This window comes from Neolamprologus brichardi, chromosome 6, assembly GCF_056152115.1.
Source record: "Neolamprologus brichardi isolate AB-2024 chromosome 6, ASM5615211v1, whole genome shotgun sequence".
Classification (NCBI taxonomy): Eukaryota; Metazoa; Chordata; class Actinopteri; order Cichliformes; family Cichlidae; genus Neolamprologus; species Neolamprologus brichardi.
Window position 1 is genome coordinate 27,707,951 of NC_142109.1, and position 26,037 is coordinate 27,733,987.

A 26,037-nucleotide genomic window follows, 5' to 3' on the forward strand; every position below is an offset into this window, starting at 1 on the left:
CAGATCATCCTCCTCGCCTTGGTGTTGTATTTCCTCGTTCGGGGCATATTGGGCTTCCTCAGAGAAGGCTATAGGTACCTGCTGTCAGCCTGGAGACTCCTGGGTATCTGTAAACTGTCTCTAGCAGCGTCTGTATTCGGAATACACCTGAGCCGCTGCATAATAGCTAAACAGCAATGGACATCATACCTGAAGCACCCTCGGGATACCTTCACAGATTTCTACCCCCTGGCCAGACAGACTCAGATGCACACCGTCATGTCTGCCTTGCTGTTGTTCATACTGGTACTCAAGGTAAGAAAGAAAGAGAGGAATCCAGGGTAATTTTACAGAAATATGTTGCATGTTGTTTATGACATTTTTGCTTGTATAACGATCTGGGAATGCCGTGAAGAGGAAAGATAAACATTAGTCACGATTTAGAAAACAATTGTAATGATTTTGACTTCTTATTATTGACAACAAATCCAATCTAAGACCAAAAAGCAGTAATGAAATGAATCTAATATCAATAATTGTCTGTGGAATTAATTATCACTATCGCTGTAGCGCTCCTTTGTTATCTCTGAAATAATTAAAATCAGCATCAGTGTGGTTAAGTTGCTCTGGCTGACACAATGCTGCTGTTGTAAATCTTCACTAATCAACTAAATTTGTGTTAATTCACAGCTAAAATAGTCCCAAACAAGCACACTGTTGATTATTAAAGATGAAGCGATGTTTGTTGAAAGCTGCAGAGCTCAGTTATTTCAGGAAAATATAGAGCGTATACATTTAACATTTGCGACGTCTTCATTACCAATCAAGGAGGTGATCTGAGCCAAACTGGTAAACTGTGTTACAGAAATCGAGGCCATTGTAGGTAAAGTTTTGTTTTTAAATGAGGAAAAAATAAATAAATTTCTGCTCATAAATCTAACCAAAATAAAATAACCTATAATGGAAATACAGGAAATGTCTTAGTGTGTTTTAACCTCTGACAGTTTGTTCAGATTTATCAGCACATGTAACTTAAAGCCCGTTTTATACTCATTTGACAGTAGTGACATCACCGTCACTGGGGCGCACCACGATTTGGTGTCATTTTGGTTTCAGCTCTTGTTTTTGTGACGTGGTTTGCCAGAGTGAAGACATTTCATTGATGTGTCAGCAGACATTTTCAGATTATCGAAAGTTTCTGAGAGACTGCAGAGAAGACGGCATTCCTTTAAGTAGCAGTGGCGAGGCTGTAGTGACATCACAACCAATGTGACGACCATAAACTAGGCTTATGAGAAGAACTGGTGCTTAGGTTTGAGACTAACAAATGAACCCAGTATTATCCATCTTCTGCCGCTTATTCTTATCAGGGTTGGAGGGGGTGGAGCCTATCCCAGTGTCATAGGGCATATGGGCCTGGGATTGGCAACAGTCATAGGACGAGAGTTGGAGTACAGCCTGACTCCAACTCTATTTAACTCAATTTTTCAATTGTTTTCTGTCAACAATAGTTTAAATGTATAATACAGTTCAAAGTGTGTGACAGATAAGATGCCTCACAAAGCGAAATAAGAAGGAACAAAAAGCATAACTAACAATATGCAATAATAAGCGTATTCTTTTGCCCTTTTTATTTTTAAAGAGGCAAAACATGAATGAACAAAATTGTTAAAGTAAACAACTAAATGGAAGTAAGCAGAAGTAGTTAAGCTTAATTTTTGTTGTTGCTTTGTGATGGCTGCTTAAATCCATTCATTAGGTTGTTTTTGATTGGCAGTGATCAATGCAGCGGGCCACATTCATAAACACAACATATACACAAAACTGTGCTTAAACCACAAATCAAAGTTTTACATAAACCCATAATCTGTATTTTCTTACAATACAAATGTAGAACTACCTCTGACAGTGTGTACGCACTAAGAATGAGGCTGGCTTAGAAAATGTAAACATCTTTAAAAGAAATGCGTATTATTTCCAGTTTCCAGACTAAAAGAAACAAAAAGAGTGCTTATAGAACTGCATAAGTAAACAAAAAGCTTTTACATCAAATGTAAAGAAAACAAAATATTGTCTGATAAACTGTAGGCTGAAGCCTGAGCTCAATGTGGAAACACTTCTTATATAACATATTTTATTAGGAAGCTCTTTTTCTCCATATTTTATTAATTTGCTGGTCCTTTTGCATTCGCCCTTATTTTGTGAGAAAGGTACGACTGTTTCTACACACATATTATTATATTACAAACTCAAAATGGCTCCAAATGTGTTTGTGATAGAGAAACATTTGTGTCCTTTGGCTAAATTAGATTAAATTACAAGATAACTTTTTTTTTCCCAAACACATATTTTTGCTTTCTGTTTCCCTGCTCTCCCTCTCTGTGTCCTTGCTCATGCAGGCGTCCCACCAGTTGCGGTTTCTCCGTGAGTGGGCCGTATTTGGCAGAGCTCTGCGGCGCTCGGTCTGGGAGCTGCTGGGAGTTGCTCTGGCGTTACTGCTGTTGGTGCTGGCTTACTCACACACGGGACACCTGGTCAGTTTTTTCTCTTCTCTGTTCATTCTGTTTTCCTCTGGCTCAGCTTCTCCCCCGCACACACATGTGCGCACACCAAATAAACTGTAAATTCAGTCAACATTGACAAGGTTATGTGCTGAGACAAAGTGTTTCCGCCCACGAGGTTGTTCAGTTTACTTGTTTTTGGTCTGTTCACGTTCATTGTCATGGCTACAGTTCACTTTCTTTAGAGAATTTCAAATAAACCTGCTCTTTTGCACAGATTGCATAATACAGCTTTGCTTTTATCGTTACAGCATGAAAGCATCTGTGCTTCCTTGCTGCCAAACAGCTTTACTGAACGAGAACATTATGACAATAGCATTTATTCAATATTTGAATCATTTATTCAAACCAGCACGGAATAAATAATGACCTGCAGAATGTCTCTGCTGTGTAAATGGCACCGCTTCATCCAAGAGACTTTTAACTGTTCTTTATTTAGACATTATGTTCCCTTCAATTCTCTTTTTTTAGAGAGCCCTTCAGAACTGGAATATAATTGTGTTTCATGACATTTCCCGATGATAGAAGAGTAAGATGATTAATAATATTTAAGAAAAGAGCCAAAAACTGTTAAGCTCTTTTGTGGATGAGCGACCGCACAGCAATACAAATTAACATCATTTACATCTACACTCTTGCCAAACAAACTTGCAACTACTGATGAAGTCTGTCAACATCAGGTAAATGCTTTGAACTTCACAGTTTAACAGTCTCTGGCCACATTCCTACTAGGTGTGCCAGTAGTTTTACATCAACCAGCAATCAGTGCTTTGGCAGATGAGAAGAGGGCCACAGCAATACAAATAGACTAAGACAGTTCACAACAAGCCATCCAAGAGTATTTGTGTAATTACTCATGCTGCTAGAAGCATGGACTGTATATAAAAGATCAATTAGCTTAAGGGTCTGAAAAGTGAAGCCACTGCAGAGGTACCGTATGCCTACATTCTTCTTAATGAAGTCTGTGTTAAAATAACCGTTAAGCTCAAATGTGGTTGGATGCCATGGTATGACCATAGTTATTGAAAAGGTGTGCAGTTATCTTGCACTCTTGTTGCTTTTGAAAGAGTGACTTTGGGTACAGACCAGATCTGCGACCACTCACAGTTGGGTTCACAGGGCCTTTGGTGTGTCAAGAGTGTTAAAACAGCAGTAAGATGGAGTCGGTTTGCTATCAGTTTGTGTTTGATTGAGGTCATAATAATTACATGGAATCTGTTTGTGATGATGTGGCAGTTCACTGAATAGTACAAATCTGCCCCCAAAACATCACTGGCTGCCTTCTTCCACCCCTGGAGGCCATAGCCAGCTCCTCCTGCCCGGGGCCATCACAGGTGACCCCTTGCATCCCATCCGCTGCCCTCCAGTTGGCGCCTGAGGTCAATCAGGTGCCAGACCTCCAGACTCACAACCAGCTTCTTCCCCTGGGCCATTCGGACACACACGCACACACCCACCCTACCAATCTGAGCCATAGTCCGAGTAACCCTTATCACTCAGACTCGGCCTCTATTCACATCAAGTCGTTTGCACTACTTCTAAGCACTTTGGAACCCCTCCTCTATTGTGTGCCTTGCTCTTGTTTTGTATATATTTCTCCTGTTTGTTATTTGTTCCTGCCATCTCACTATTTCAGTTTTATTCTTACACAACTAGTGTGGAGCACCCACAATTTCATTGTACATGTGACAATAAAGGGCTATTCTATTCTATTGTCACCTTAAATTCATATTGAATATTTACATTCAGAATCAGCCAGAACCTCATAAATTTGAAATAAAATTTTTATATAGGGATATAACCAGAATACAACCAACTGGTAACCGGTTGGTTTGAGTTCCCTATTCCAAAAGATCCATTGCCTATCAGTCATCATGTGCCCATCACATGTAAATGATCAGTAGCTTTTCCTCATGCTGCATCAGTAATCTTTACATTTCTTATTATTTTTCAAATATTGTCTTACAATTGATAAAAAAGGAAACTTTTTTCCATTCCAGCTCTTCCACTCTGTGTTGGACGGCTACAGCAATGTGATCTCAGCCAGTCTGTCCTTACTGGGTTCTGGTTGGTGTGGCTTGTTGTCATGGCGTCCTGCCTGGATAATTACTGGTCCCAGCACTTTCTCTGCACTGCTGTTCCACATAAGCTTTGCTATATTTCGCCTGGTGTTGCTGTGGTTGGTCACTTCTGTTTTACTGAGGAACTACCGGCGTGCACGGGCAGAACTGTACCGCCCAGCAGTGGATCTCCAAGACTACGAGATGGTCGAACTGTTCCTCAGAAGACTCAAAATGTGGATGGGACTCAGTCGGGCTAAAGAGGTACAAATTCTAATTCATATCTACAGCTGTTAAGGACACTTTTTGTTGCTTTATTTATAGATTAACTTTTTCATATATACTATTGGAACAAAACAAAATCTGAATGCTTTACCCAAAATCGTATCCTGTTTTTTTTTTCTCCTTAGTTTCGCCACAAAGTGCGTTTCGAAGGTATGGAGCTCCCACCGTCCCGTTCATCCTCCACCAGCGACTGCAAGTCCCTGTGCTTGCCTCCTCTGGACAGTCCAGACTCCCCACCTACCCCAGACAGTGTTGATGCGGGCTCTGAGGCCTCGTGGCGTCCAGCGTCTTCCAGCCCCTGCAGCCTCACAGAAGCCCCGGGTATCGGCCTGGGACTTGGCTTGGGCCTTGGCTTGGGCCTTGGCCCAGGAGTGGTGGTGGGAGGTAACAGCTGGAGAGAGAGAGAGACGGAAGCTTCTCTGAGGAGACTCCTCCCCACCCTGGATGCTCTGCTGCAACAGCTTGACCGTGTCACTGTGACGACAGAGGATCTGTACCACATTGAGTGTAAACTGGAGCGAGCCCAGAGGAAAAGGAGGCGTAGAGGGAGGGAGAGAGACGATGGAGTTCAGGGATGTAGGAGCGAAGGGGGACAGAGAGGGGAAGGGGAAGCCTGGAAAGAACAAAAGCGTGGCAAGGAAAAGAACAAAGGGAGCAGGAAGGGGAAAAAGGTAGATAAAAGTGAACTTCCAAAAGAATGTGGGAGCAGTGCTGCCATCCCCAAAAAGACTCCTGTAGCTACACCCGTTCCCTTTTTGAAGCCCCGACCCTCCTCTGCTTCTACAAACCCCCCTGTTCCCCAGTTGTCTGCCAAACCTTCAATCAGTGTGCCTCCACCCACACCAGTCACAGATAAGTCCTCCGATTCTTCCTCTCTCCCCCTGTCATCAGCAAACACATCATCTTCCCATGTCCCGCCACCAAAAACACCTACAGCTCTTCCATCCACCCGTGCACCCACCCCTTCCCTGTCATCTACGCCCATTACACGCAACTGGGATCTTCCTGCAGAGAGAGAGACCCTCCCTTCCTCAAGCCTGTTCAACCACCCAGCTCACACAACCACGATCCCTACACGCAAACGGAAACGCAAACCCCCATCCCTCAAAAACAAAGTGCACCCAACTTAGATAAATATGAGCAGATCGGATGAAAGAAGTGAAAGGTGGAGAAAAAGGATGTGCACTTAAAATGATGGGTTAAGGACGAGAGGAGGCGCTCATGGGCAGCAGGTTTTGTCTTCAGATGCCACTCTCTAAACCCAAGGAAGGGACAGAAACTAATAGACGTGAAAGGATACAGGTACAAGGATGAGCTACAGGAAAGAATCAAGAAGGATCAAACAAGGAGTTTGGGGTACTGAAAGACGAAAAGAGCAATAAAATAAGACTTTGCAGGTTTATAAGCAGTGATCCGTCTCAATCCCGACTCAGTTCTCAAGGTGCAGGTCACCAGATGCTAGCTGAGCTGGTTAAGGGGACATAAAGTCAGCAGTGAAACCAAGAAGTTCCTTTCATTGTTTTCCCCGGACCAAAACTGCCCCCTGATCCCATGTGACCCTGGAGGTTACCTGGGGTCGTTGACAGGAGCGCAGAAAAGCGCTCACCATAAGACTCAATGAACTGAAAGCATTCTATGCAATCAGACTTTTGTGTATCTCAGAAAGAACGTGTGATTTCTCAATTATGTTACCTGTCTACATACTGTTACGTTTTCTATTTTTGGTCACCATGGGTACCTGTGGCCTGTCCCAAATTTGCATGCAGGCGCACACAGATATACGCACATGCAGGTGTACACATGTGTAGAAATAACACTGTAGACAACATATCAGCAAATAGGAACGTGTGGTACACTTCAGCCCACTGGGTTACAGGTGAAAACACACACACACACACACACACACACACACACACACACACACACATACATGCATGCACGCACACACACAGACATAATGCTGTTGGGATTCCAGCAGCCAGTTATTCAGGGCGCAAATATATCCGTCCTCTCCAGAGATGATTGGAGAGACTGAAGATAAGAGAGATGAAGTCAGAGGAGCCAATGACAAGGAGGTGTAGCAAGTGAAAAGCAAGGTTAGTGTGAAGAAAATGAATACTGAACAGATAAGTCTAATTGTAGACAAGGAAACAGACAATACTGAGTATTTACACAAGTTCTCCCATTATAAAGCTATAATGACTCCCAGTCTGATTATCTTTCCTAATTGTTTATTTTTTTGTTGTGTTTTGTTCCATATGGAAGCAATTTAAAAGCACTTTTGTTCTGAAGTATTGTTTTGTTTTTGTAATGAGGTGTGGTTTAAATAATAAGCTTGGTACCCAAACCAATAGAGAAAGCTTCACTCATACTGTATCTTAATTATAAACATTGCCAAAGCTTTTGTATCATTTATGCATCCTGAGATTTTAACCACACCAGTTAAATAATTCATTCATTCTTGTACTTGCACTTTATTCTTTAATGGAGCTGATATCAAACCCCATATTTAACTCTCGTGTGTCAAGTCATGCCTTTACAGCAACATTATAGAAACGTCCTAGTAAGTATTATCAAAGTAATCAAGCAGTAGCTTGCAGTTGTTTGTACTTTTGTTTGCTCTTTGTGGTGATGATGTTTTTGCCTTATTTTGTTCAACATGCGCACTTCTTGTGTCCAGTGGGCAGATCTCAGGGAACCCACCCTTTTCTTAAAACCTGTAAGGAAGTCCAGGAAAAACAAAAGCTGATATGTAGTAGTTAAAATATGCAACTATGGTCAACATGACCCCTGCTCCCTCCCTCCCTTTTCTCAGCAAGGCTCTAGAAGTTGTACATCATCGAATTTGCCTTGGATTTAATTAAAATATAAAACGTTAAAAAGGTACTTATGGCCATGTCAGTTTAATTTAGCCTACATCTTTTCCCCTCTGTTTTCATACAAAACACCACGGTTAAAGAGCATAAAGCAAACTTACAGGTGCTTTTAAAAAGAAATTAAAAAGGGAACTTTTCTTCTTCTGTGCGTGTACATTTCTGTATATATTAGCGCTTTGTGATGTATATTTTTGCTTTTCATGATCAGTCATTTTTGTGCTGCAGCAACATACACATAGGTCGAGCACTGGTGTTGCAAACTTCAGAGTTTTATGTTCCACAGGTGTAATCGAAGTACTACAGCCAAAGCTTTTAATCAGTTTACTCTTTGACGGCGAATAGAAAACCCCAAACAGCACAGCAGTCGGCAGTTCCACCAGCATTATATTCCTGCTCTGCGTGTAACAGTTTAGTGCCCAAAGCTCACCGTTGTCTTCTGTTGTAAAATGCATTTTGTTTAAAGCAGCGTTAAAGATTTGTCTATATGCTCTCGTTTGTATTTTGCAGTTGTCGCACTTCTCATGCTTTTGCACTTGACAAAGTCAAATAAAGAATTTGACAGCTGAACTTCCTGCAAAATGATTTTTTTGTTAAAAAAAAAAAAAAAGTCAAATGCTAGCTTAAGTACTTGGTTTCCACCCTGTAGGTAATGCAGTACGTTCCGATTTGCTGAAAAATTAGCCGCAATGTTTGGTACTTGTCAATGCCAATCCTATAATCAGTGTGTAGGTTGAAAAGTTGAAGAAGAGAAAAAAAAAAGTTTCTTATTTACAAATCTAGGAGTTACATAAACAACAGTAACAGTTTATCATGTTCATAGTGTCTAAAATTCACTCTGTCTCTGGCCTTCACTAACTCCTGGGAAAAGTTTCTGGAACAAACCCTTTGTCTTTTGTGTACGAAGGATTTTTCTGTTCTCACTAAAATCAGCTCCCTTAGAGAAGTGAGACTGACCCAAAGCAGTAGAACAGCTGGACAATCATCTAAACAATGGGCAGAAACTCACTACAGAGTACTCCAACGCTGAGGGGGGACAGCTGATTCATGAGTAAACTCTTTTACATTACCATTAGGTGTATTGTTAGAAAAATAATTATACCTGCTTTGACTCAGACTTAATGCTCAGAGGTGCACTTGGGCTTTCATTCCTTCTTTGTGGATCAAAAATGAGCACAATGCCACTTTTTAAGTTTTTAGTTTGTTTTATTCACTTCATATACTTTTGTCTCGTCTTTTGTTTAATTTCTTGTCGAGAAATTAAACAAAATCTGTGAAATCGTCTACAGTGGACACCAGTCTTTTTCGTTGTCCGGTGGCTTCTACATTTGTTGGAGCACTGCTCTGTGACAAAGGTTTGCTCTGCCCTTGGGTCAGTGAAATCCCGGGAGTTGAGCGAGACTGGATGGCTTCTTGAGCCTAAGTTATAGCAATAGGGTAAAACGGGTTGAAATTAGAGAAATTAAGTGCAAGTAGTGGTGATGAGGAAGACTTTGCATGTTGGTCTTACCCTGGTCCTGATCCTCTTGATGTGTCGTAACCTTGCTAGCCACTTAGAGGCGTATGCGTCAGAGGGGTTAGCTCTGTACTGGTGCACCAAAGAGGCCATCTGAGGAGAGAGAGAAGAGTCGAGAATGTGTCACCTCTGCAAAGTGTGTTTTGACTAGATGTAAGAAGATAAGACTTACATTTGCATGCAGAGCCATCTGCCTGACTAACAGGGGAAGGTTTCGATCTGAAACAATTTTTGCCACGGTTGTGTCTACTAATCCCTCAAGGTCTGAAAGAGGGTATAAAGAAGAACTCATTAAAGTTAAACAAAGCTGACAAAAATGAAGAACAGGATCCGAAAAAGAAGTGATTAGCTCACCTTTGCGGCACTGGAGGGTAACGAGGTTACATTCATAATCCAGTGGTTTTATAATGACTTCGACAAAATTAAACTGACCCTAAAGGAAGGGGAAAATGGGCATTAAAAGACAGAATATCAACAGCAAATTTCAGATTCTTTTACTGTGCTCGTGTGTGTCTACCTTAATTGTGCCCAGTTTGTACTCCTCTCCAGAGTCATTGTACACCACCATGACAAAATCATTGCCAATGTGTCGCTTTTTGTTGCAGCAACCCTTGTCGCTCTCCCTGTTTGGCATCAGTGTGGCTATGTGAAAGATAGCTGCAGGGACACAATTTCATTTATAATATGCAAATTGCAGACTGGCTGTAGAGGAAAAATAAATAAATACTGTATGTGTGTTTTTCCTGACACACACACACACACACACTAACCCTGCATGATGTCGTCATGCCAGCAGTAGGTGAACTCTCCATCATCTCCATACTGGTCAAGCCCTCCAAGGAAAATCTGGTCTGGATCGCAGTCTTTCAGATGGATTAATTTGCCAAGACCTGTGAGGAAAGAGGCGTAGCGGTTCGAACCGTACTCGTTCGACAAGATGGCGACTTCATTGTTAACCTAAAGAAAGTGAAGAGGATCAAGACATTAAGCCAAAAAATATAGAAATTATACGGCAGTGATTAGCAAAACTACAGTCGGCACATCCTCACCTGACCAGCTCCTACAAACACCACCCCAATTTTATGGGTGTCATAAGGGGGCATTTGGTCCAGAACCTTTACTGCACGGTCAATCACCTACGACAGAAAACACAATGTAAACCACGCCGTATGATCCAGAAGAAGGTGTAGGAGAGAATTCAGGTTACCTGAGTTTTGGGCAGCAGAAGTGGCTTGTTGGCTTCATTCCCAAAGAAAGGAGAGTGGTAGAGCTGCAGAAACACAAAGCTAGAAGATATAAGAAGAAAGAAAGTCAGTTTAGACACATGGATATGTAAATTAAAGGCAATCTACCTTCAGTGAACCTTATAAGTTTACTGGTCAACAGAACCTGGACTACAAACACAATTTAAGGAACCAAATAAAAGCAACACAGCTTCTGGTACCAAATATCTTGTTTCCATGCCAAGAGATATCTGGACATTTCTATTCAAACATCTGTTTATATGGATGAGGTTGCAGAACAATTTCAAAATAATGGTCCTCGGCATAAAATACCAAAGACTTTGTGCACAGAGGTTTCTCCAGATTTTCAGAATTTGTGATATTATAGATATCCAAAGGACAAGGAAGAAAGTCCACATTGGATGCCCGTGATCTTCAGGCACTACAGGTGGCTCTGAAATAAAAACAGGTGTGATTCTGTCATGGAAATTATTGCATGGGCCCAGGAACACTTCCAGAAATCACTGTGAATACAGTGCCTTCCACAAAGAAGAAACCACATGTGTACATGGTCCAAAAACACCACAATCTTTTCTGGGCCAAAGCTTATTTAAAATGGATTGAGGCAAAGGGGGAAACTGTTCTGTGGTCAGACAAATGGAAATTTTAAATTCTTTTTGGAAAATGTGGACAAGGCATCATCCAGACTAAAGAGAAGGACCATCCGGCTTGTTAGCAGCACTCACTTCAAATATCTTAATATCTGATTAGGGTATTGGTGGTGCATTGATGTGTATGTAATTAGGAGTGTGAATGCTGAAAGGTATACACACAAGTTTCAGCCTTTTTCCAGAGAACAGTACAGTGATAGAGTACAGTGATAAACATGACCTTGTCCAAACTTTGAGGCCTGTTGTTGCCATAAAATTTGAAATGACAGTTTCTAAATAAAATATGGGTTAATGACATTTTCAAATCCTTAATTTTTTTTGTATTTATATTTTAAACAGTGTCCCAAATTATTTGGAACTGGGGTTGGAAATACACCTCTGTGCATGTTCTCTGTTCTTAGAAGGTATTCATAACTATTTCCAAATGTTGCATTGCAGTTTCTGTCCACGTTCTGATGTTTCATCACCTTAAAAAAATTTTTTTATTTAAAAACACAGTTGCAGGACGCAATTTTAAAAAAAATAAAAATTTGCTCACTAACAGGGTGACACTTTTGATCTTGCAAGTCAAAATGAACTTACTGACTTTACTTGATACATTGCATCATTAATTTAGCAGAAACACATCACAGAAGCTGCAGCAGTTTCTTGTATAAATCGTGTAATACCTGGGGCTCAGTCCAGAGATTTTCTCAGCGTTGCTGGGACCAGGTCGACTGTGGTAAGCGTCCCTCTCCGCCCGCCTCTCCCTCCTGGAGGAGGGGGCTGAGACTGAGATTGTGTGACCTCTGGGCCGGTGGCCTCCACTGGGGGAGATGGGTGCAGATTGTACTGGTGCTGGTGGAAAAGACAACCTCATCCCCGCTCCTCCACTCTGAGATGACGATACAGCTTGGCCTTCACCTGCTGGGCTTGGACCTCCCGCTACATTAGTGTCCACTCCAGTGTTTCCCTCTACCTTTTCTTTCACAAACTGGGGCTGCTGGGGTTGAGGCATGCCGTCTGAGGGTGCTCTAGGCCGTGACGTGTCAACCATCGCACTTTCTGACTCCATAGCAGCCTTGGCAAAAGCTTCAGGTAATGTCTGGAGCTCAGGAGAGGAGCTGGACTTGTTGAGTCCATGACCCTGGGACTGAGTGTGTGTCTGGAAGGGAAGGTCAGGCCCCTGGCTTCCTGGAGTGGATGGTCCAAAAGGGGGCTGATCGATTGGAATTGCTCCCTCACTTACTTCTTCCAGGGTTGACTTTTCATCATCCTGACTTGAGGTGGAGGAGGACTGAAAGTGGGAACAAAAGCTGTTTATTTAAAGTACTGCAATGAAAGTATGGAAGTTTTAACCACAGACCCCACTGTGACACCCACCAGTTTAATTCCTGATTAGCATTTACAGAGAGGGAGGGTGTGAGCTAAATAGCCATGTAATGGTAAATGGACTGGTTCTTATATAGCGCTTTTCTACTCTGTCTGAGCACTCAAAGCGCTTTATACAACTAATTCATTCACCCAATCACACCCATTCACACAAGCACTTAAGTATCTAACATTCATACACATTCACACTCCGATGGATGCATCAGAGAGCAACATGGGGTTAGTATCTTGCCCAAGGATATTTGGCATGCAGACTGGAGTAGCCTGGGATCAAACCACCAACCTTCTGGTTAGTGGCTGATCTGCTCTGCCACCTGAGCTACAACCACCATGTCAATCATATATTAGCCATACCTTAACTCATCTCTTTTTTGTCATCTTTTGGACATTAAATGAGACACAAAATTCCTCCCTGAAAAAATCTGGAAAATGAAGGTCATGCTGCTGCCTTTCTGAGGTCACAGAAGTGAGCAGTAGGATGACACAATCAGACTTCCTTTTGCAACAAGAACCTGCAAGCTGTTTCCATCTTTTATATACAGTCTATGGTTTTAACATGCTGCCAAAGCACAGCATGGGTTGTTAAAGGCGCTGCTAAGTGAGTCATCAGAAGCTGCACTCCACTTGGCTGCTACCCATTACAGCAGTGGCGAAGGAAAGCCACTTTAAAAAAAGCTGACAGTTTATAATCAAATAGCACAGGTGACGCAAATGATGGAATAAACAGCCTGTAGGTGCAGGCACTGACAGTAAAGCCACAACAAGTGTTTTAATGAATGTGCACATGGCGATTTGTTTAATGCTGCACAAGACATCATTAAGTCTGCGTGTGTGGTTTGGTGAACATGGTCCTACCCTGCTGAGTATTTCAGGAGGAGTCTTTGTAAACTTATCAGCAGCTATGAAGATTGGATCAGACAACATTGGCTCAAACTCTGCACTCCCCAACCATTCAGGCGGCGTTTGCGCTGTAGCAATTCCTGATCCCTCCTCCAGCACCACGACAGAGTCTACAGGAGGATACAGCCACAACCATGTGGGTTATAAGTCAATCCAGGTATATGAAAGCAATGCACGCCCACAGACACACAAATCACAGTCTTGTCCACTGTTAGTCACACAATCAGAGACACACAAATATGCAGGTGGTAGGACTAAAGATTTTATCAGCTGTCAGTATTAATCATGAAAACAACACCTCACAAACATTTTCTCTAAAATCTCAATTCAGGTTAAACACACAATAATTCAAATAAGTCATTGTAACAGAATCATATACATCTTCTCTCAGGCAAAAAAAAGAAACAAAGCCATGTGCAAGATCATGACCTACAGTGACATCAACATAAAATCACTAAGATCAGAGGCAGATTTATCAGTGCGGCAGGCAGCATCACTAGTTCATTTACTCATTTTCTATCAAGTTGCATGCATCGTTTTGGCTGCTGGTTATCTCATCCCAAACGCATGGCAGCTACTGCAACAGCAGCCCAGACCAGTCTTGCATCTCCCAAACAACACATTCAAAGAAGAAGAGAAACACAATCACAAACAGGCTCATTTAATTTTTTAAGACCCCCAAACTGCAGCTCAGAAAAAGTCTTCATCACCCTACTGGTTAACCAGTAAAGCAAGGAAGTGCATCATGTTGCTTAGATGAGGTCTGGGCTTTTCTGTTGACAACATCAGAGGGTCAGAGGTTAAAGGTCAAAACCTGGGAGTATATTTCAGAAACAGAAGGGTTAGAAAACTTATTCAGGAAGAAAAAAATATAATGCAGAAGATGTCCAAAAAAACAACAACAAAAAAAACCAAAACCAAAAAACTGAATCATGATTCATCTTTAGGTGTCATTTGGCTGACTGATTCCAGCGCAGACATGTTTTCATTAGCAGTAAGAGAAACCCCCGCCCCGTGTTAATAGAAGACTAACAGTAAAGCAGAAATGCCGAGTATCTATACTTGCACAATCTTTAAGGAAGCAACAGCAGTTCTTTCGCATAACACAATGTGATTGGTGTGCTTGAGAATCCATGGAAAATGATGGTCCTTCCCATTATTTCTTAAAATTAAAAGGAGACCTTTTGGAAAACATGGAAATTTTCTTGTCTAAACTTAGATGAGAAAACCAATTTCACTCTCATATCTGTTACATGCAAAAACTACTGCCAGAAGCTTTATACCGCAGCATTTTTATTTTTTTTTAAATGGAAGACTTTATTAGTTGTCTCACAACTTTACAGTAATGACTTTCAGAAGAAAAAAAACTGTACAACTGTCAATTGTTAAATATGAGAGCAACAACTCAAAATTGCTCAACAACACAGGTGTTGTGTGACAAAAGCCTATTTCCTAGGAATCCCCAAAAGACTGGATTTTCCTGAAGATAGCAAAAGAAAACTGTCACCAGTTGAGGGCATCTTTCAATTTAATTTTTACATAGAGACAGGCTAAATAAATAAATAAATAAATAAATAAATAAATAGAGAACTGGGAGAAAAGAACACCAAGTTCTGAAAATGTTACAGTGAATTTATTTTAGCTACTGGTTGTATTTTTATAGAAAGTAGTTGTAGGAGGAAATATTTCTGGGTTGGAAAATGGTCCAAAAATACTCTAGTCACTGTGTTAGCATGAGTAATGCAAAGAAAAACGTCACTTTGCATTTGGTAAACACAAGGCATTGTGTTTAACAGGCATATTATAGTTTCCACGAGTGCACACTAAGGTTGTGAGACAAATTTATCACTGGCGTGAGACTCTGCGTGGATATTCTGCCAGTAATTTTGTAACTGTTCAGACTCATCTGGACACACAAAACTACAATGGACTAACTACACACACACACACACACACTCTTACAGGGGACTGTAAGCTGATGAATATAATAACAGTGGCTATTCATTTGAGGTGTACAGTTGCTGCTTAAATTGCTCTAACACTACAAAAAGAGCAAAAACGATGCAGCCATCCTGCAAGTATGGATGCTCAATTGCATCCATGAGGTCCGCATCATCAGGGCGTATAACCACGGCCCAATTCAACTGAATAAAGAAAATTCTGACACTTAATTTCCATAAAGCCACAAAAAAATTGTTTTACATTTCAGCTTTTGTAATGATCTAATATCTTCACTCTGCATAGCTCCAATGCTTCTGGTCTTAAAAGCAGGATCAACAGCATTCCCTTCTTTTTGCTAACAGTCGCCTCACTAGAAACAATAGACAGATATGAGATTGGTATGAAGCTTCTCATCTAACTCAAATGAATCAGGGAATATAATTAAAGAAAGATTCCTAATCTGTGCTTGCAGACTGCTGTGTTGTGCAAGTGAGAAGAAATATACTGCACCAGGAGTTTTTTGGAGGGGGGGTAGGTAGATATGGGGTCACACACGTGGTGGACGGTACCTGCCCAGGAAATGCTCCTGTGCAACCTGCCAGGGGCTGGTGGGCCTGGGGGGGCAGTGCCCATACCCAGAGAGCAGAGAGAGCCACCCACTGCAGGCGAAGTGCCAGAGGACAGGTCAGTGGCACATGAAGCCACATAACACACCGCAGCCAATCACAAACCAGCATAGGTGATGAGGATGAAGAAACATGTAAAGAAACCAATCAGAACAAGGGAGGAAATCTTAAGTGCAGTTAAAAATCAAATGAAAAGAAGGATGAAAGAAAGAATGGGTGGGGGGGGCTGATGTCCTGAAGAAACTTGAAATGGATCCCCAAAACAAATAAGATGACTAAAATAACGGCACACTGAAACAGAGGCACCTGCAAAACAAAGAACATGTGATTTAAGGCAGTGATATCTGACAATCAATAACCTGAGTGAATCCCAGCTGGGCTACTAAACACCTTCAGGCTCAAATCCAGCACTTACAGGCAATTTAGCATTTCACTTAGTCCATTAAAAGGGTATCAAGGACATGCAGTCACGCAGATAGACGGGATGCATTCATGCGTAACATTACATCATACTGTAGCTTCCTAATCTGGATATGCTGTTTTTAATTTCATCGATAACAGCAGGATCCAAATTTTTCGGGACCAATAACTCATCAGCACTTATACAACCTCTTATTCAACACGAGAAAAACGTCACAAACTTTCTGATATTTCTTGCTTTCTATGCCCAGACAAACCATTTCTCACCTGTGTTGGAGCGCTGAATCAGGTTTGCCTTTCCTCCAACACTGCTGTGTGTTTGGGTTAGGGGCTCAGAGACAGGAGCTGGAGCAGGGACAGCTGTGCTAGCAGGAGCACTGGCTGTCTGAGTGGGAGGTTCCTTCACTCCCTCCATTGCCATCAGAACACTGGAGAGCTCTTGCAGCGGCATGTTGCCAAGCTCAGATGAGAAAGGGCTAGGTGGGTTCTCCAAACACATTAGCCAGCTTGTGTTACCTGTGATGACAGTATTAGAGCCCAGCACAGAAAGCAAGAGTGTCAGGGAGCACATAACACAAACAGCAGAAAATTAAGTATCTTTAAAATTAATGCCTATCATTTACCAAAGCGCTCTGAAAGGTATGTGGATGATTCTTTTTTTTTTGTTCCCCAACAGTTACCTTCTGACAATACTCGCATAATAACGAAACACAGAAAGTTTCTACAATAACTGTAGAGGGGACATTCTTAATGGTGACATACCTGACGGTCTGCGTATGAAGATCTCTGCCCAGCCTTGTGTGAGCATTGGGGCAAATTCAGCCAAGGTGGGGTTGTCTTTCAGAGTAGGAGGCGCAGATGGAGTGGCAGAGGTGGAAGAGGATGGACCTAAACTATCCAGAGCAGGACCAGAGGAGGGAGAGAGTGGAGCAGTCAACTCACCCTCAGAGGGAGACACCAGAGGACTGAGACTCTGAGCTGGACCGGCACGTAGAGCATGACCACCTGTAAGTCAAAGCCAGATTTCTTTATTGTAAAGTCAGACAATCAGAGAAAGCACAACATCATTATTACTTCCCAAGACTCCTACATTGAAGACTGTAAGTCAAAGAAAGCAACAGCATAGTTACATACAACTTACAACTTTTAGAACTGAAATACAGACAGCAACGTATAATTTTTCTACAAAAGCAGCGTTACTTTCCTAGCAACAGCAAAAAAATAAAACATTTTTTAAAAAATTACATATTTGTTTTTTTTATTTCTACCTGACATGGAGCGAACTCGTATGCGTGCAGCTCTGTTGTGCTGCTGGCTTGACTGTGACTCCAATTTGGCTGGAGCCTCTTTGGTCATTCGGGTGTGTAGTGATGGGTCTGACCTGCGGGAACAGGAGAGCAACATTATTGCTAACAATCCAAAGTGGTTGCAGGCATGCTAGCTGCTCTGTGACCAGTGTTGGTCACGTTACTTGAAAAAGGTAATCAGTAACTAATTACTAATTACAATCAGAGAATAATTACTTCCCCAAAAAGTAATTCCATTACTTTACTGATTACTTATTTTCAAAAGAAATTAATTACTTAGTTACTTTTTAAAAACACGATTTACAACCTGAATAGGTGATAAAGCGATAGATCTTTCAGCCCAATTCTACTTTTTCTACATAATCCATCATACAAAATGTAATCAAATGGAAAAGTCTCTTTTTAAAACTTGTTTTATTAGTTTTAATCTTTTAACTTTATGCATCAAGCAAAAACTTAATTATATGTAACATTCTCTGACTGGAAGAAATTTGTTTAACATTTAAACCTATTTTCTGCACATTCCAGCACATAAAATAAAAAGGTTTTTGTGTTCACACTCACTCTTACAAATAGATTCAAGTGAAACACAGCAGAAAATAAATAAAATCAAAGACTAGCGGTCCTGTTGCTCTAATTTCACCTATAAAGCAGGAGTAGGGTAGACTGAGGTTTACCCTGGTGCAGGTGTGCCACAGCGGTCACTTGAAGAATCCGCGAGTTTCTCTGTGAATTTCCTATTACGTGATAGCGCACTTGGTGCTTGCTCGGAAGTTTAGGGGTTTTTTTTTGTTGTAAAAAGAAGTTTTCTTCCCAGGCACAACGGATGCTAATGTTTTTGTCACTTTTTATGGAATCAAACTCAAAGTAAGGTCAGTACTTCCACGCTTTAAACGCTGCACACTCATACTCTCTCCCGCACTCGATATATTATCCATTGTTGATCTGCACACAGCTGTTGTCACAAACGTCGCACTTGCTTACGTCACTGTCATGAGACATTCTCGCAAAACAAAACAAAACAAAAACAAAAATCACAGTTTTAGTAACGCAGCGTTCCTACGGGAAAGTAACGGTAATCTAATTACCGTTTTTGCAATAGTAATCCCTTACTTTACTCGTTACAAGTAATGCGTTACTGCCCATCTCTGTCTGTGACACTGTTGATCACTAACTTAGTTTATCATTTTGGAATTTGTTAATTTTGTAATTGTTAAATATTTAAGTTGAAGCTTTAATGTCAACAGTTTTGCTATTTTTCTTAATTGCAGGTTACAATTTAAAAAAAAAAAAAAAAAAAAATTTATCAGACATTTTGTCTTTAAGAATTAAGCTAAAATGATTGCAATTTGCCCTGAAGGGGAGGGGTCTAGATCAATATTTCATGGCTATTCATCCACTAAATGTCAAAATATTTTACTCAGAAGGATAAATGTCAACCCCATGCTGGCACTACAGGGTAAATGCCATGCGGTAGGTGGTCTATTGTGTTCATTTCAAGCTCCATCGTTTCATTCTTAGACTTCTTGGACTAATAGAGTAGCTTTGTATGATTCCCATTTCAATATAATCCTATATTCATCTTCTTCTGGGCCTCTAGGCAGCTACTCAGTTCAACCTCTATATATATATATGTGTGTGTGTGTGTGTGTGTGTGTGTGTGTGTGTGTGTGTGTGTGTGTGTGTGTGTGTGTGTGTGTGTGTGTGTGTGTGTGTGTGTGGTCACTCTCCTTTTAAATAGCTTGCCTTGAGAAACAAATTGTCTTGTCTTCTATGCTGACAGTTTTGTGCTAACCATTTAATGTTCAATGTTACTGACATTACACAGAGCCAAGAAAATCTGTGTTTAGAGCAGCATATTGCTCTTATAATTAACTTTTGGCCCACCGGCTCACTTTTGGCTCACCGGGGAAGAAAAAAAAAAAAAAAAGGGAAGAAAGTAAAAGAGGAGCACCTCTTCGAATAAGTAAGGGGTGATAGATAGAGTGAGGTCTGGCAGTTGAAAGCAGACAAATTCTTTAAGTATGTGTGCAAGCATGCATCACCTGGTCAATTCCCCTCCTCCTCCTCCCAGGCGATCAGCCATGTCCAGGCCCAGCAGTGCTTGTGTTCTGACCCCTCCGCTGGTTGTTATGGTGACCAACTTGTTGCCCACCAACCAGGTCATACTGCGGCCTCCTGCTAACAGGAACTCTGCGATGGGAGACCTAAGAGAACAGAGGCCAAAATCATCCCTCTTGCTGCTTTTTCCAACTCTTTTTACAAAATATGAGCATTAAAAAAAAAATTAAAAATTCTTCCAACCTCTTGGGAAGTGCAGAGAAGTTGGAAAATACATATCGGGCCATCATATCAAGACAAGTCTCTGTGAGCTCTAGGTGGACAGTTTTCAGCCCCTCATCGGCCTGAGTTACTGCATTTTCATCGGCAGAGCCCAGACTGCATGTGGTGGTTGAGGTGTGCATCCTAAAAGGTGGAAACAAAGAGACAAATAAAGAACAGCAAAAGGTGGAGAAGAGCGAGTTGAAGGTACAAGCTCCTCGCATATTTAATATGTAAAGTGCACAGAAACATGCAGGTTTGGATTTATTGGTGCAGAGAAAACTGCAAGAAGAATCACACAATCACCCGTGCTCATGTCCGTGCCTAGATCACATTCAACACAAGCACACATGGAAACGTGCATTCATATGTATACAGTTGGGTTCATAAGTATTTGGAAAGGATTACAAATTTTGCATTTTTGCCTCTGTATACCATCACATCGGTACTAAAAGAAAGCAATCAAGATGTTACTCTAGTACCTCAAAATATTTCACTGTTTAGGAACTACAGCCATTGGCTCAGAAGAAAACTTTGGTATCTATTGCTGGGAACTCAGTATGTGGAAAGTTTAACGATTTTAATGCATTCCCCAGCCTTCTACCCAAAGGTTAACAATAAAACGTAAGCGTCAAGCCCTAACCAAATCCTAACTTCAACCCTTAAGTTTCAATTAATTGTAGGGTCTTACAACATAAAAAAAAAAACCCAGAGATAACTATTGTTATGCTAGGTAAATAAAGTTATTCCACACTCTCCACTCTTTAACAAGATTATGTGGACATATGAAACTAAAGACAGAGGCAGAATTTATTGATCCAAAGCCTTTCACATCATTTATCAAACACTGTGAAGAAATTTTTGACAGTGCAAGCATGTAAATATCCCAGTGGAACAGGGTCACTAGTGTTTATACAGTTTTAACCGTTGATAATAGTAGCAGAAATAAGTCTGATGTGCAGAGTTACATAGTTAGTTATAGTATAGAGAGTTGATTGACAGAAAGCTGAAAGTCTAGACGTCTATCACCTCCTGACGGCTTCACTGCAAATTGACTGTAATGATAGTGTAAAGAGGCAAAATTGTGTACACTCACTGTCTAAATATTTACGGACCCAACTTCTTATGCTCAACCACCATATGAAGATTACATTTTCTCTAAGTGCACACGCAGAGACACATGCTGGGACAAGTAATACATAGCTTTGCATGCCCTGATACCACACTGATTCTCCTTCTAAATGTAAAAAAGCTCTCTCTGCGAGGGTAAAAGGATCTGTAATATTTTGATGCAGAAAAAAACAGCAGGTAGAAGCTACGTGTGACTCGATGTGTTTATCGGTATGTTAATGTTTCCACTGAAGTCAAATCTTTCAATTAGCATTCACTGTGCAGCAGCTTTTTGTATTCACAAGAAGCATTTCTCCGTGCTCTACACAAGAATCAGTTTGGAAGCAAATTTACAGATGTGAACATCAGCTCAAGGGAGATAATGGACGTGTTTTGAAAGCTTGCTGCTTAGAAGTAAACATGCTCAAAATGAGCAATTTACAGCAACACTCCAGCCCATGTTACTTCAGCCAGATGTTACTTCTCATCACAGCGGGGAGTATTAAAGACATGCGGACTGTTTTTCAAAGCCAAATCATAAAGAAATGCAAAAATGAAAGAAAACATCAAATATTAAAACAAGAAAGTAGTGATGCAATGGATTAAAAAAAGAGAGCAAGAGGTCCTTAGTTTTTTGTTTTGTTTTTGTTTAAGGCCTCCATTCTTTTTACCTATAGGTCAAATTTAAAAAGATTTGTGTAGAAATAGTGTTTTCACTTTAAATGTTTTGAGCATGAAAATATAGGCACACAGACAGACTAATACTGGTGCGTAGATCTTTTGTATGAGGCTCAAAGAAATCTCTCAAGTCCCAGAATGTGAATCAGCAACTATTCAATCACATTTTATAACTACTATTCTTCTACTGACAATGACTTATTTTTCATTTCAGTGTTTAATGGACACATACTCCAAAAACATGACCATGACAGACTCACGACTGAAGCAGCACGGGGTTTGCTTCTTTGTCATACCATCACATGCTATTGTACTTCAATTCACTGACATTACCCAATTTAAAGTAAAGGAAAACAAATGTTACCTTATCTAATCCCATACAGTTTTTCCAATGAAAATGTCACCTTGAAGACTGAAAGCTTTGAATGCGGTCACGTTATGCTAGATGGAGTAAGTGTCCACATGAAGGTGAATTTTAAACCCAGTTCACACAAAAATCAGCTCTGAGAGCAAAAGCAGATTATCAGCCAGTCAACAGTTAAAGCAGGTTAAAGAGAGCAACACTGCAGTTGTTTAGTCCCACTAATTTTGTGTTTGTCATTGAACATTAAACAGTACTTTTAAGCATATACAAGTACTGAGCTGCTGCCGCCATCTGGTGGCAATACTAGTATGACCTATGACAATCAATTGGCGTGAGCAGCCTCATCTAACAACTGCAATGTTGCATTGTACTTCTTCCAGATGCCCAAGAAAGTCAGCCAAGGACAGATAAGCATATGACGATTAGTGAGGAAGAGTGTTTGTGTGGATGTGCGTGATGTGAATGATGTGTTGATCAAACTGTTAAAAGTTCATCTCAACCCAGCTAGTTCTGAAATCCCACACTAGGAGATTGCCATGGTCATAGCAGTACAGTGGATGTTTCAGTGGAACAAAACAAAACTAAAATTATGTCAAGCAAGCAAACAAAAGCTGTTGTGTTGCTGTTGCCAGAGTCACTGGTCGAAGAAGCAGATGTGCTCCCAAAGCAAACAGAGGGAGCCAAAGTAGGGGGTTGCAGTTGTTTACAGTGAAGTTTATAAAGATCCCACCACTGCTTTGCACCAGTCCCTTCTGCCATTCATTTGTTGTTAGGCCAATCAAAATCAGTCAGCAATACACCCAGCACATAAAAGACATACAAATAAAATCAAACCAAAGCAAAATGTAAAAAACAAACAAACAAACAAAAAAAAGCAAAATCTGTGTTAGAGCAAAGTGAAAAACATCAATAAAGTGAAAAGATGCTTTCTCACATCTTCAACAAACACTGCATGCAAAAGCAAATCAGAAAAAACAACAACATTGAAACCAGCACAAATATAAACACAGCCCAAAACAAACCAAAAAGGTCGACACATAAACCTTCCTCCAGCATGCACCACGCACTCCAGGTGCCCCTGGCAACAAATCTCCCCAGCAACACCCCCCCAAAGACGGACAATGACCCTAGACCCCATCAATCCCATGAAGAAAGCAGTAAGTGTTTGGGTTGTTATTGGTTTTTGTTTTGTTACCCAGAAGGCTCTTGTCTAACCTGCGGACCGCATGTTCGGAGACGCTGATGCTGCGGGAGCGGAAAGCGTCCATGGCTGAAAGGTCCCTCAGCTCTTTAACTGGAGAGCTGCTGCTATTGGCTACCGCTGCTGCTGCCTTTGCCACTTTTGCTGCCCGCAAGCTGAGTGGTGAGGAGTGTCCATGGCAAAGGGCGAGGGGGATTGGGCCCAAGATGGAGTAACGGTGGCGTTGGGGCAGTGAGAGGACGGGGTCATCGTGAGGGTGGTTTGGGAGTGTGGAGGAAGTGTGGTGTAAAAGTATACCAGGAGACAGCAGGAATCATCACCAGAGAACCAGAGCAACATGAGCAGGTGGATCAGGAGCGCACGCCACACATGGAGAGGGGCAGGGTACAAAGGAGAGGGCCACAAAGGTCAAAGGGCAGCGTCACATGAGGAGGGAGGGATCAGGAGCAATGTAGAAAGGATCCAGGATGACACAACCACCCCCAAAACCACAACCACACCAAACACAGGGGGCAGTGGAGAGGGGGAAGGGTCAAATAAAGGAAAAACAAAACACGGTGAAAATTAACAGCAGTGAACATTATGAATCAGATTACAGGAGAGTGGAGAAAGAAAAAAAGAGGGTTAAAAAAAATAAAAGGATACACGCCAACTAAACAGAAAACAGAGAAGCTACAGCAGAGGGGGAAACAGCTTCTGCTATTCAGAAAAGAAAATACACAGAAAGTATTCAGGAGAGCAACAAAATAAACATTACTTCACACAGCAGGTTTGTAGAGAAGCCAAGGACTAGTACAGAAGTATAACCATAGGGATGAACTCAGCACAGGCTTTATGACAGAAGTTAAAACACAAGTGAAACATAAAGCTGGATGAAACCAGAGGGTTGAAGCACAGCAGCCTCAGACTGGACCAAATACTAGTTTAGTATCATCACCAAATAATTTATGCATTTTTATGTATGCAAAGGTAATGTTTGGACACAGTGGAACGTTTGCCAAGAACATTTTAAGAATTAAATTAATAAATTTAAACTTGACAGTCTGACCATCATCCTGGTGGAAACTGAGCTGAGGAACTCCAACCTCATTATGGGCAATGAGCAGCACAAGAACTGTGATACCAGAATATGGAAAACTGAAACCGTTATGGAAGAATTAATGTTAGCAGAAGCATTTTGGATTACTGTGGAGAGCTGCAACAGGGATTTGCTGTTTTGTTTTTTTAATTACCAAGTTAAAAATACTGGAAGGGCTTCATAAAAATCTAAAATAATTTGTTAACCCAAATCTAAGAAAAGATGGAAAATTAATAAAAATGCCACAATAAACGTGAGCGTAAAAGTAGAGATCACATTAGGAAAAGAGGAAGATGAATATTATAGTGTCTCTGGAATTCACTGGGTAAATTCTGGTTTAACTGGGATTTCTACACCGAGTACTTATTTTTAAAACATGTATTTTTTGTGTATGAAAATGGCAACATTGGTGTCTCTATTTTGTTAAGACGTCGTCCACAATCAAACACCTGATTAATCAGAAAAAGATTAAATAACTACAATTTTGTAAAACGCAATTTTAGTTGCTGACTCGAAAAGAGACAACCACTGGTGTGCCTGAATATTTACCTAGTTGGATATTCACTATTTGAGCTGGATTTTGATTTTTGAAGTGCACATTTCAATTTTTTTTTTGAATAAATCAGTGTGTGCAATCACACTTCAGTCTCTCCCTCCGATGCCACCTTAGCAACTTTTCATAGCTAACAGCACATTTATTTATTGCACTTAGAAAAACATCTATAGACAGAATCGTCTCGCCTGTAAATGTCTTGCTCTCCTGCTACTGCCTCCACACTCTCTCCTCCTGCTTTGTTCAGCGTGTGAGAAAACAGCAAGCTACAGCACTCATACCAAACAAAATAATAGACCTATCACTTCTAACTTTCTCACAAAGGAGAGCTGCAGAAAAAGTGTAGTTAAGACTAGAGATGGCACGATACCACTTTTTTATGTCCGATACCGATACCGATATCATAAATTTGGATATCTGCCGATACCGATATGAATCCGATATAGTGTGTTTTTTAATCAATAAAACGTTTTTTTTTATATCTTGCTGCATTTTGTATAAGTTTATACTCAAGTTTAAATAAATAACAACACTAAAACTATTCTGTTATACCTGTATGTAAAAAATACAACAAAATATTTCATAGTTCAGCAATACTGATCAATCTAATAAACGTAAACCTGCTCCATCCTCCCTATTCTGGTATTTTAAAGAGTACTTAGCAGAAATATCAAGCAACCTAACTAATAGGGTTGCAAACTCCCAACAAAATAAAAAATAGGGAACCACCAGCTCCAGCAAGCCAGCAAGCTTTGTGAGGTGTTTTTTTGATATTTAATGGATCGGATTACATTTTTTATTTCTCGCCGATATCCGATCCAGTAATTTGGGTCAGTATCGGACCGATACCGATACGTAATATCGGATCGGTCCATCTCTAGTTAAGACACAGAGTAGTCAAGTTTGAGCTTCAGTTCTGCAATGACTCCTTGCAGAATCTACACAGCTGTTGCACTTGTACTTGTGTGCATGTGTGATCTGCATTGCTCTACCCTCAC

At 40.8% G+C, this 26,037-nt stretch overlaps 2 protein-coding genes across 10 annotated transcripts in view; one reads left to right on the forward strand and one right to left on the reverse strand.

Moving 5' to 3' along the window:
- The window catches only part of pkd1a (polycystic kidney disease 1a), an 80,142-nt gene extending 71,814 nt beyond the window's left edge, over positions 1-8,328 (forward strand). For both annotated transcript variants that reach the window (XM_087841977.1, XM_087841979.1), the window contains exons 53-56: positions 4-294; positions 2,379-2,513; positions 4,541-4,864; positions 5,011-8,328. In XM_087841977.1, the coding sequence (XP_087698103.1) occupies positions 4-294; positions 2,379-2,513; positions 4,541-4,864; positions 5,011-6,015 (1,755 nt within the window). In that variant the 3' untranslated portion in view covers positions 6,016-8,328. The remainder of the gene's footprint in view (positions 1-3; positions 295-2,378; positions 2,514-4,540; positions 4,865-5,010) is intronic.
- Positions 8,329-8,943: 615 nt separating this feature from the next.
- tsc2 (TSC complex subunit 2) overlaps positions 8,944-26,037 on the reverse strand; it is a 33,845-nt gene continuing 16,751 nt past the window's right edge. For 4 of the 8 annotated variants that reach the window (XM_087841981.1, XM_087841982.1, XM_087841980.1 and 1 more), the window contains exons 26-42: positions 23,423-23,563; positions 20,038-20,199; positions 19,779-19,940; positions 17,695-17,807; positions 17,189-17,431; positions 16,694-16,942; positions 15,950-16,039; positions 13,395-13,549; positions 11,837-12,444; positions 10,482-10,560; positions 10,324-10,410; positions 10,045-10,231; positions 9,792-9,931; positions 9,629-9,707; positions 9,447-9,538; positions 9,269-9,367; positions 8,944-9,177 (exon numbers count right to left, since the gene is read on the reverse strand). In XM_087841981.1, the coding sequence (XP_087698107.1) occupies positions 9,019-9,177; positions 9,269-9,367; positions 9,447-9,538; positions 9,629-9,707; positions 9,792-9,931; positions 10,045-10,231; positions 10,324-10,410; positions 10,482-10,560; positions 11,837-12,444; positions 13,395-13,549; positions 15,950-16,039; positions 16,694-16,942; positions 17,189-17,431; positions 17,695-17,807; positions 19,779-19,940; positions 20,038-20,199; positions 23,423-23,563 (2,845 nt within the window). In that variant the 3' untranslated portion in view covers positions 8,944-9,018. The remainder of the gene's footprint in view (positions 9,178-9,268; positions 9,368-9,446; positions 9,539-9,628; positions 9,708-9,791; positions 9,932-10,044; positions 10,232-10,323; positions 10,411-10,481; positions 10,561-11,836; positions 12,445-13,394; positions 13,550-15,949; positions 16,040-16,693; positions 16,943-17,188; positions 17,432-17,694; positions 17,808-19,778; positions 19,941-20,037; positions 20,200-23,422; positions 23,564-26,037) is intronic. The other 4 variants (XM_087841984.1, XM_087841985.1, XM_006790720.3 and 1 more) reach the window with 2 other exon arrangements.